The following is a 12,404-nucleotide window of genomic DNA, read 5'->3' as shown; positions in this document are numbered from 1 at the left end:
TAGCGCCGATCGGCAGCCCCCATGTGAAATCACGGGGGCTGGCGATCGTACAATGGCTTCCGGATTGCCATGTACAGAAGCCTATGAGGACCACCCCGAGGGTGGTCGTCGTAGGCTTCCTGTCAGTGTGACTGTTACGTCACAATGACAGTTGGAGTGCATTACACTACGTGTGTAGTGTAATGTGTTCCAGCAGCGATCAGAGCTGCAAGTCTAAGTGTCCCCTAGTGGGACAAGTGAAAAAAGTAAAAAAAAAGAATAAAAATGTTTTAAAAAAAGTGTAAAAATAAAAGTTATAAGTGACATAAACAAGAACTGCTTTTTTTCCTATAATAAGTCTATTATTATAGGAAAAAAAATGAACACGTAAAAAAAAAGTACACATATTTGGTATCACCGCGTTCATAACGACCCCAACTATAAAACTATAATATTATTTTTCCCGCACGGTGAACACCGCAAAAAAAATAAAATGAAAAACAAAGCGAGAATCACTATTTTTTGGTAACCACCCCTCACAAAATATACAATAAAAAGTGATCAAAAAGTCACATGTACGCCAAAATTGTACCGATACAAACTATAACCCGTCCCGCAAAAAAACAAACTCTTACACAGCTTTTTTGACTGAAAAATAAAAAAGTTACGGCTCTAAGAATATGGTGACACAGAAAATTAATTATTTTCTAAATAAGTTATTTTATTGCGCAAACGCTGCAAAACATAAAAAAAACCCTATATACATATGGTATCGCCGTAATCGTACCGACCCGCAGAATAAAATATAACGGTCATTTATAGCCCAGGGTGAACGCTGTAAAAAATAAATAAAAATCATTGTCAGAATTGATGGTTTTTGGTCACCTTGCTTGCCGAAAAATGGAATAAAAAGGGATCAAGAAAAATCGCATGTACCCCAAAACGGTACCAATGAAATCTACAGATTGTCCCGCAACAAATAAGCCCTCACACAGCTCCGGTGGTGAAAAAATAAAAAAAGTTCTGGCTCCCAGATTATGGCGATGCAAAATGTGCAGAGCGTTCCAAAAGCGGATAAGATCGGGCACCATTTATAATATAAGTGCAACACTGGCCACATATCTGCTGATTATTATTTATTTACCCCATTATTATACCCTCTTATTATGCCCCTGATGTACTCTGCCCAACCTACATATGCCCCCACATTATAAACTGAAATACCAGCAAAACGCCACAGCTTCTACCAAGCAAAATCTGCGCTCCAAAAGCCAAATAGCGTCCCTCCCTTCTGAGCCCTACAGTCTGCCCAAACAGCCGTTAACGTCCACCGATATGGCATCGCCATACCCGGGAGAACCCTGTTAATATTTTATTTGTGGTATTTGTGGCTCAAACTGGGCACAACATATAGTGCACAAAAATGGCACATCAGTGGAAAATTGTAATTTTCACTTTCCACCATCGGCTGCCCATTAAACCCTTCGCGCACCATGACTTAATAGCATGTCGTGGTGTGGGGGGTTATATTACAGCTGATATATTAATACCTGTGTATTAAAGCTGATACCCGGGACTAACGGACAGAAACAGCGATCGCGCTGTTACAGGAGCCTGTAAAAATAATAATATACTGCAATACATTAGTATTGCAGTGTATTCTACCATTGATCTAACGATTGCTGGTTCAAGTCTCCCAGGGGGACTAATAAAATATGTAAAAACAAAAGTAAATAGTTATTATTAGTGGAAAAAATTTAATAAATATTTAAAGTCCAAAAAGAAACCCTCTTCATATTTTTTCTCTAAAGTAATGTAAAAAAATAAAATAAATACACAAAATTGGTATCGCTGCGTCCGTAAAAGTCCAAGCTATTACAATATACCATTATTGAACTCGCACGGTGAACGCCGTGAAAAATAAAGAATTTTAAATGGCAAAATCTCAGTTTTTTTGTCACCTTCGCTCTACCAAAAAATTAAATAAAAAGTGCTGAAAAAGTCTTATGTACCAAAAAATGTTACCAATAAAAACTACAGCTCGTCCCGCAAAAAATAAGCCCCCACACCGCTCTATTGACGGAAAAATAAAGACGTTGAGGCTCTCGGAAAGCGGGGAGGAAAAACGAAAAAGAAAAAGCAAAACATGGATCAGTCCGGAAAGGGTTAATTTATTTTCTAATGAAAAAACATTTATGACCAAATGTGGGGTATTGCCGTACTCGGAAGAAATTGCTTCACAAATGTTGGGGTGCATTTTCTCCTTTATCCTTTGTGAAATTGAAAAAAATCAACATTTTAGTGGAAATATTGTTGATATTAATTTTCACAGCCTAATTCTAATAAATTCTGCAAAAGACGTGTGGGGCCTAAATGCTCACTATACCCCTAGATAGATTCCTTAAGTGGTGTAGTTTCCCAAATGGGGTTACTTTTGGGAGGTTTCCACTGTTTTAGTACCTCAAGGGCTTTGCAAATTCGACATGACACCCAAAAACTATTCCAGCTAAATTTGAGCTCCAAAAGCCAAATGGTGCCCCTTCCCTTCTAAGCCCCGGTGTGGGTCCAAACAGCAGTTTATTACCACATATGGGGTATTTACGTAATCAGGAGAAATTGTTTTACAAATGTTGGGGTGCTTTTTCTCCTTTATTCCTTGTAAAAATTAAAAATGTCTAAGTTCTTACAGAAAAAAAGTAGATTTTTACCTTTACAGACTAATTCCAATGACTTCAGCAAAACAACTGTGGGGTCAAAATGCTAACTTTACCCCTAGAAAAATTCATTGAGGGGTGTAGTTTCCAAAATGGGGTCACTATTGGGGGGTTTCCACGGTTTTCATCCCTCCAGTGCATTGCAAACGTGACACGGCACTGAAAACTATTCCAGCAAAATCAGAGATCCAAATGCTGCTCCTTCTCTTCTGAGGCCTGCTGTGGGTCCAAACAGCAGTTTATTACCACATATGGGGTATTGCTATAATCGTAAGAAATTGCTTTACATATGTTGGGGTGTTTTTTCTACTTTATTTCTTGTAAATATTTAAAATTTTTACGTTTTTTCACAAAAAAAAGTAGATTTTCATCTTCACATACTAATTCAAATAAATTTAGCAAAAAAACTGTGGGTTCAAAATGCTAACTATGGACAATAGGAGGAATGCCTGCAGGCAAACAAAACCCTTTTTCCCGACTACCCAATGATAGCAAAGAACAAATTCAAATTTTATTAAGCTACTTGTAGCAAGAACAGACCACATATATAACGATTTAAAACTGTCACTGCCTAAAACTGAAGTGAAGGTAATTCACTGGAGAAACCAGCAGAGTATAGAAATAAGTGCTGGCCGACATGCAGCGAGTCAATTACAGCCAGTAAACACCATGTGGCCTAGGGGGAAGTAAATTCAGCTAAGGCAGGAGATTAAAACAAACTGAGCCCCCCCCCCCCCCCCGACATGTTTCGCTACCTAGTAGCGTCCTCAGGGGTACACGGGGCTAATGGCGACGCGGCGAAAAAACAAATCCTCTTATGGGGATGTAGGATGACGTGGGTGGAGGGAGGGTGTGAGGGCAGGCCGCCAATGAAATAAGATAAGACGCAGCAGCTGTCAGAGAGAGCGATCCAACCAATGGGGATCGCTGTAGCAGAAGACCAATGAGAGGCAACGGGCCGCGCAGGCGCACTGTCAATACGGCCAAATTAGTTCAGAGGATACGCGCATGCACAATAAGACACAGAAGGGACTTGGAAAAATAATGAGGGAAAGGAGATGTGACAGGTCGGCGCAAGCGCCGTAGCTGTCAGTTAGAACTTAGTGCAGGCGCGCCGCCGATACTGACAGATCAGTGCAGAGGCGACGCGCATGCGCAATGACGCATCATAGGGACTTAGAAAAATAATGAAAAAAACAAACAGAATTTGACAGGTCGGCGCAAGCGCCGTACCTGTCAGTTAGAACTTAGTGCAGGGAGCCATAATATCCCCCATCATAGAATAGCAGTGAGTGCACGATCAGGACTGCAGAGACAGTCCAGGTCGGCATAACTGCGCCAATAGTAAGGAAGAGACCAGTCAGACAGGATATTAGAAATAGATATCAAGGATGCCCCTCGGAACCACAGACAATGGTGATAACTACCCCCCACTAAGGTATCTCAGCATGTCTCTATAGAGATACAATTATTAATGACAGGCACACCCAAACCCCCATCAGAACAAGTAGGGTTATGAGGAATTAATGAATATTAAATACATAAATAAATTTTTGAATATAGAACAATACATATACAATACCGGTCGCACATTATAAAACATATATGGTCATAATTAGTAATTTAATAGTCAAATTAAGCCATGATAAATCAAAATACAGCCGCTCTATTAGGGGAGGCTGTAATAGACATAAATGAGGCGAGCTATATAGTCCAAGAAACCAACTGATCGTATAGAAATATAAACGATACAGGCAACATAGACATCCCTACAGAGCGCAGAGGGAAGTGACAGACGAATCAAAGGAAAGCACTATAGGTGAAACCTTCATTAAGGCCCTGAGGGGTCATAGTCCCAAGACGGTGGATCCAACGTGCTTCCTCCTGTAGGAGTTTGCGGTCTAGATTGCCGGCCCTGGGTCCCAATTTTAGCAGTGGGATTATTTATTTAGCCAAGTGCCCCTGTCCGAAATTATATGTCGGTAAGACTCTGCAGGAACTGAGGAGGAGAGTATCTAGACATCTTAGTACCATCAATCTTAAGGAGGATACCACTCTCTCTAGACATATGCACAGGTTTCACCCCGATAACCCCAAGTTACTCCAATTTTGGGGCATTGAACAACTAAAATTGGGACCCAGGGCCGGCAATCTAGACCGCAAACTCCTACAGGAGGAAGCACGTTGGATCCACCGTCTTGGGACTATGACCTCTCAGGGCCTTAATGAAGGTTTCACCTATAGTGCTTTCCTTTGATTCGTCTGTCACTTCCCTCTGCGCTCTGTAGGGATGTCTATGTTGCCTGTATCGTTTATATTTCTATACGATCAGTTGGTTTCTTGGACTATATAGCTCGCCTCATTTATGTCTATTACAGCCTCCCCTAATAGAGCGGCTGTATTTTGATTTATCATGGCTTAATTTGACTATTAAATTACTAATTATGACCATATATGTTTTATAATGTGCGACCGGTATTGTATATGTATTGTTCTATATTCAAAAATTTATTTATGTATTTAATATTCATTAATTCCTCATAACCCTACTTGTTCTGATGGGGGTTTGGGTGTGCCTGTCATTAATAATTGTATCTCTATAGAGACATGCTGAGATACCTTAGTGGGGAGTAGTTATCACCATTGTCTGTGGTTCCGAGGGGCATCCTTGATATCTATTTCTAATATCCTGTCTGACTGGTCTCTTCCTTACTATTGGCGCAGTTATGCCGACCTGGACTGTCTCTGCAGTCCTGATCGTGCACTCACTGCTATTCTATGATGGGGGATATTATGGCTCCCTGCACTAAGTTCTAACTGACAGGTACGGCGCTTGCGCCGACCTGTCAAATTCTGTTTGTTTTTTTCATTATTTTTCTAAGTCCCTATGATGCGTCATTGCGCATGCGCGTCGCCTCTGCACTGATCTGTCAGTATCGGCGGTGCGCCTGCACTAAGTCCTAACTGACAGCTACGGCGCTTGCGCCGACCTGTCACATCTCCTTTCCCTCATTACTTTTCCAAGTCCCTTCTGTGTCTTATTGCGCATGCGCGTATCCTCTGAACTAATTTGGCCGTATTGACAGTGCGCCTGCGCGGCCCGTTGCCTCTCATTGGTCTCCTGCTACAGCGATCCCCATTGGTTGGATCGCTCTCTCTGACAGCTGCTGCGTCTTATCTTATTTCATTGGCGGCCTGCCCTCCCTCCACCCACGTCATCCTACATCCCCATAAGAGGATTTGTTTTTTCGCCGCGTCGCCATTAGCCCCGTGTACCCCTGAGGACGCTACTAGGTAGCGAAACATGTCGGGGGGGGGGCTCAGTTTGTTTTAATCTCCTGCCTTAGCTGAATTTACTTCCCCCTAGGCCACATGGTGTTTACTGGCTGTAATTGACTCGCTGCATGTCGGCCAGCACTTATTTCTATACTCTGCTGGTTTCTCCAGTGAATTACCTTCACTTCAGTTTTAGGCATTGACAGTTTTAAATCGTTATGTATGTGGTCTGTTCTTGCTACAAGTAGCTTAATAAAATTTGAATTTGTTCTTTGCTATCATTGGGTAGTCGGGAAAAAGGGTTTTGTTTGCCTGCAGGCATTCCTCCTATTGTCCATATATATTATACCTGCTGACTACCTAGGGTCACAATTGTTTCCTGTCAAAATGCTAACTATACCCATAGATAAATTCCTTGAGGGGTATAGTTTCCAAAATGGGGTCACTTTTGGGGGGTCTTTACTGTTTTGGTACCACAAGACCTATTCAAACCTGACATGGTACCTAAAATAGATTCTAAAAAAAGGAGGCCCCAAAATCCACTAGTTGCTCCTTTGCTTCTGAGGCCGGTGGTTCAGTCCATTACCGCACTAGGACCACATGTGGGATATTTCTAAAAACTGCAGAATCTGGGCAATAAATATTGAGCTGTGTTTTGCTGGTAAAAATGTATTACAAATTAATTTTCAGAAAAAAAAATGACATTTGTAAATTTCACCTCCACTTTGCTTTAATTCCTGTGAAACGCCTAAAGGGTTAAAACACTTTCTGAATGCTGTTTTGAATACTTTGAGGGGTTCAGTTTTCAAAATGAGGTGATTTATGGGGACTTTCTAATATATAAGGCCCTCAAAGCCACTTCAGAACTGAACTGGTCCCTGAAAAAATAGGCTTTTGACATTTTCTTGAAAATATGAGAAATTGCTACTAAAGTTCTAAGCCTTGTAACGTCCTAGAAAAATAAAAGAATGTTCAAAAAACGATGCAAACAAAGTAGACATATGGGAAATATAAAATAGTAAGTAATTTGTGTGGTATTACGATCTGTTTTACAAGTAGATGCATTTAAATTTAGAAAAATTCACATTTTTGCTAATTTTCTCTAAATCTTGGTGTTTTTTACAAATAAATATTGAATTTATCGAACAAATTTTTTCCCTAACATAAAGTACAATATGTCACGAGAAAACAATCTCAGAATCACTTGGCTAGGCAAAAGCATTCCGTAGTTATTACCACATAAAGTGACACATGTCCGATTTGAAAAATCGGCTTCGTCCTGAAGGCCAAAACAGGCTTAGTCCTGAAGGGGTTAAGGTATTTTTTACAAGGACTGGCCTGGGCCGTGTAAACGAGTGACAATCAATGAGACAGCTTGTTTGCTCCTTTCACAAGGAGCTAGTATGGGGACAAGCACTCGTTACTCCGATTGCTCGTCCCCATACATTATTATCCTGTTGGCAGCGCGTCTCCCTGTATACACAGGGAGATGTGCTACCGACAACGATAATATTTTTAGTATTTAAAACTATACGATCAGCTGATAAACGAGCATTTGCTCTTTCATCGGCTGATCGTTGCCCTGTTTACACAGGGCAATTATTGGGAACGAGTGTTCTATGAACGCTTGTTTGCCCAATAATTGGCCTTTAGGGACAACTCTGTGAATATCCTTGAGTGGCCCAGCCAGAGCCCTGACTTGAACCCAATCAATTCAATTGGGAAAAATTTGATTTTTATTTTATCACAATGCACCAACATAACAAAATGTGAAAAAATGTAAAGGGTCTGAAGACTTTCCGAATGCATTATATATACTGAATTTTTTGGACTATAAGAAGCAGTTTTTATCTCAGAATCTGTGCTGTAATCTTCTGCTGCGTCTTATCTCCTAAAGGCAAACAGCTTTCAGTGTATGAAAAAGCCACTTAGCTCTGAGCTTCAAAAGGTCCTTGCAATGCAGTATAATTAAAGCAGCATGTCCTGTACTGTGTGTAAAGAATCTCTGAGTTATCTGCTCACTCAACAGTCACAATTTACACACAGAATTCTATCAACTCTGACTGTTCAGTGAGCAGATAACCCAGACATTAGTACAGTCAGCACAGTAAATCTGTGCAGGTACCGATCTGCAAGGACCTTCTAGCCACGCCCTCTCCTATGTACAGAGCCGCAAGAAGAGCAGATTCAACACCATTAACCCCTGGCTCTCCACATCTCTGATGTCTGGTGAGCTCAGGGGAGGGTGAGAGTACTTTACATGCCAATATCTTGTATTTCAGTGTCGGACATTGTTATGGGGCACTGTGGCTGGCATTATATTGGGGCCCTGACTGGCGTGGTTATGGGCCACTGTGGCTGGCATTGTATTGAGACATTGTGGCTGGCATTGTATTGGGGGCAATGTGGTACCCGATTGTCTCAATATTACTCAGGAAATGTACTATTAGAGGCAAAACCTTTTTTTTTCCTCATCTTTTATGCTACAATTTATGGGGGCGTCTTATGGTCTAGTGCGTCCTATAGTCCAAAAAATACGGTGTGTATATATATATATATATAGGATATATATATATATATAGGATATATATATATATATATATATATATATATATATATGAGAGAGTATTCTCTTATCTACACTACCATTCAAAAGTTTGGGGTCACCCAGACAATTTTGTGTTTTCCATGAAAACTCACACTTATATTTATCAAATGAGTTGCAAAATGACTAGAAAATATAGTCAAGACATTGACAAGGTTAGAAATAATGATTTTTATTTAAAATAATAATTTTCTCCTTCAAACTTTGCTTTGGTCTTGGAATGCTCCATTTGCAGCAATTACAGCATTGCAGACCTTTGGCATTCTAGCTGTTAATTTGCTGAGGTAATCGGGAGAAATTTCACCCCATGCTTCCAGAAGCCCCTCCCACAAGTTGGATTGGCTTGATGGGCACTTCTTGCGTACCATACGGTTAAGCTGCTCCCACAACAGCTCTATGGGGTTGAGATCTGGTGACTGCGCTGGCCACTCCATTACAGACAGAATACCAGCTGCCTGCTTCTTCCCTAAATAGTTCTTGGAGGTGTGATTTGGGTCATTGTCCTGTTGTAGGATGAAATTGGCTCCAATCAAGCGCTGTCCACAGGGTATGGCATGGCGTTGCAAAATGGAGTGATAGCCTTCCTTATTCAAAATCCCTTTTACCTTGTACAAATCTCCCACTTTACCAGCACCAAAGCAACCCCAGACCATCACATTACCTCCACCATGCTTGAAAGATGGCGTCAGGCACTGTTCCAGCATCTTTTCAGTTGTTCTGCATCTCACAAATGTTCTTCCATGTGATCCAAACACCTCAAACTTCGATTCGTCTGTCCATAACACTTTTTTCCAATCTTCCTCTGTCCAATGTCTGTGTGCTTTTGCCCATATTAATCTTTTCCTTTTATTAGCCAGTCTCAGATATGGCTTTTTCTTTGCCACTCTGCCCTGAAGGCCAGCATCCCGGAGTTGCCTCTTCACTATAGACGTTGACACTGGCGTTTTGCGGGTACTATTTAATGAAGCTGCCAGTTGAGGACCTGTGAGGCGTCTATTTCTCAAACTAGAGACTCTAATGTACTTGTCTTGTTGTTCAGTTGCGCAGCGGGGCCTCCCACTTCTCTTTTTACTCTGGTTAGAGCCTGTTTGTACTGTCCTCTGAAGGTAGTAGTATACACCGTTGTAGGAAATCTTCAGTTTCTTGGCAATTTCTCACATGGAATAGCCTTCATTTCTAAGAACAAGAATAGACTGCCGAGTTTCACATGAAAGCTCTCTTTTTCGAGCCATTTGGAGAGTAGTACAAAAATTACATGAAGCGATATGCAAATCCAGAAAGACGTAAAGCAAGTTACCATTGTCAGGAAAGGGTATAAAGACGAAGCAAAACATTTCTTGAGTCAGATACAATAGTCATGCTTAGAAACAAAATAGCTTAAAACAAAAAAAGAATAAAAATTAAACCACAGCTATCTGTTTGAAGCCTCTTATATTAAGTCCAAGAAAGGAAAAAACGGTATTACAGAGAGATGGGGGGGGCCACCCAGCAGAATTCTTTCTAGATATCATAAATGCAATATTTAATGGCATCCTGTTTTTTTCATATGGGATTGGTGACATAGTGGCACTATTTTACAATGGCAAGGTATTGTGTAACAGACTTACTGTATATATTTTTTTTCTGGCTAGAAAACGGAAACAGATTGTACTACAGAGAGAGCCACAGTGCACAGAGGAAATAAGCAGATGCCACCATGGCCACATCCAGTGACAATTCCCAAAGTCCCAGTTGCTGAACAGGCAAGTGTTATTATATAGTAACTGACCCCTCCTTGCACGCCCACCACAGTATAAAGTCTAATAAGTTATGGTATCCTGAATAATAATTGTAATTATAGAAATTCTTTATTACGTTCATCGGAAATGACCATTTAATGGAAATGGATTGCAAATGATAATAATTCAGGGGTAGACATCCCACCCTGAAGAAAATATCAGTGCTTCCTATTGCCTTCTTGACTGTATGGAAGGGACTACAATTATGGTTCCCACAACTGGCAGATAGGTGAACTAGTGAAAAATTTTATAGAGTGCCATGAGGAGTTCTCATACTGTTCTGGCACAGGCACTCTCTACTGCCTGTGTCTGCCCTGTAATAATTATTACATAATAAAGAAAACAACAATTGGAATAACAATTTTAATATATTATAAATTGCTATTAGCATTTTTAATCATTTGATTTTTATATAGAAGGTCTGTGATTTTTTTAATCTTCACTGGATGCTGATATAGTTCGTAGAACATTGAAAGGAGGAGTATCCAATCCAAATAGGGAGTAAGGGTACTTTTACACGGTCCGATAAGGGCTGTGAAAACAAGTGATGATCGACCAGACTGCTCATCTATCGGCGCTTGTTTGCTTCTTTCACAAGAAGCACCAATCGGTTATGTATGGGGACGAGCAATCGTTACGACTATTCAGCCTCACACATTTCCATTATGTCGGCAGCACATCTCCCTGTATACGTGGTATTACATAGGACTGCAGGTAACAGAGATAAGCGAGATAGCGTGTAGTAGCTGTGTGGTATCTGTGGTGTTACATAGGACTGCAGGTGACATCTACTACATTATCTGTACTCAGAGTTATCACTGTGTGTAAGGCTGGGCGATTTAGCAAAAAAAAAAAAATCTAGATTTTTGTGAACCCTAGGGACGATTTTTGATTTGATTCACGGTTTTCTTATTTTTAGGAGTAATTAAGCAATTACTGTGCATGCAATTCCCGTATCTAAAAGAAAAAGGAAGGCACAATGCTTTTACATAAGAGAATGGCAGGCATAGTTATCCAATAATATATATTGATTATCAGGATTGTCCCTTAGCTGCTACGTGTGATCACGCCCACTTATAAAAGGGACAATGCTGATAATCATCATATATATATATTTGGCTCAGAGAATAAAAAGAGCAACTATGAGTGCAGAGGAACGCCAGGAACAACAAGAAACCAATTCCCAAAACAAGGCGTTAAAGGGGTTGTCCGGGATTTAGTGACTGTGTTAATGCATGTAATTTGTAAATGTAAATAGATTTGTAATATACTTACATTTTCCAAAGTGGCCCCGTTTCCAGATCCTGCCGTGGGGAACTTGACGGGTGACGTCACTCTCTGCTCTGGCTCTGATCTTCAATTCTTTGCTGGGTATACGACACGTCACTTGTGACATGTGTGTATATCGGCTTGTTCTGCTTCACAGCCCGTAATGCGCATGCGCTGTCACTGCTGTTCTCGCTGTCCCTGCTGGTCTCGAGATAACAGCAGGGGTCGCGCATGCGCGTTACAACAGAACAAGCCGAAAAAACACCACGTCACAAGTGGCGTGTCGTATACCCGGAAAAGAATTCAAGATCAACAAAGCGGTCAGAGCCAGTGAAGAGAGTGACGTCACCCGTCAAGTACCCCACGGATCTGGAAACAGGGCCACTTTGGAAAATGTAAGTATATTACAAATGTATTTACATTTAGAAATTACATGCATTAACACAAAGTCATTAAATCTCGGACAACCCCTTTAAGGCAAAACCCTTGTCTTAAGCCTGAAATGAACAACGTTGTCCTCAAAGAGCACAATTATAAATACTTATCATTCCTTTTGCTAGAAAACCCGTGTAACGGGTTTTCTATACTAGTGTATATATATTTTTGTAGAATTTCTTTGTACTTATTATAATACAGAAACAGATTGAATTCACAGCACACAGGACTATTAAACAAATGCCACATATGCAGATCCCAGGATCTACTCTCATTGTTCCAGGCACTGAACAGGCAAGTATTACTCACATTGCTCATGAGTTACAAAATGTTCTTGAGCAGGAGTAG

At 40.6% G+C, this 12,404-nt stretch overlaps 1 protein-coding gene across 1 annotated transcript in view; it reads left to right on the top strand.

Annotated features, from left to right (window-relative positions):
• Positions 1-12,404, top strand: part of LOC142750778 (uncharacterized) — a 51,146-nt gene extending 38,742 nt beyond the window's left edge. Inside the window, exons 7-8 of the mRNA XM_075860069.1 lie at positions 10,206-10,316; positions 12,258-12,404. Coding sequence (XP_075716184.1) covers positions 10,206-10,316; positions 12,258-12,404 — 258 coding nt within the window. The remainder of the gene's footprint in view (positions 1-10,205; positions 10,317-12,257) is intronic.

The sequence above is a fragment of the Rhinoderma darwinii genome, chromosome 1 (assembly GCF_050947455.1).
Source record: "Rhinoderma darwinii isolate aRhiDar2 chromosome 1, aRhiDar2.hap1, whole genome shotgun sequence".
In the NCBI taxonomy this organism is placed as follows: domain Eukaryota; kingdom Metazoa; phylum Chordata; class Amphibia; order Anura; family Rhinodermatidae; genus Rhinoderma; species Rhinoderma darwinii.
Note: the sequence above shows the minus strand (reverse complement) of the source record. Positions and strands in the feature narration are given on the sequence as shown.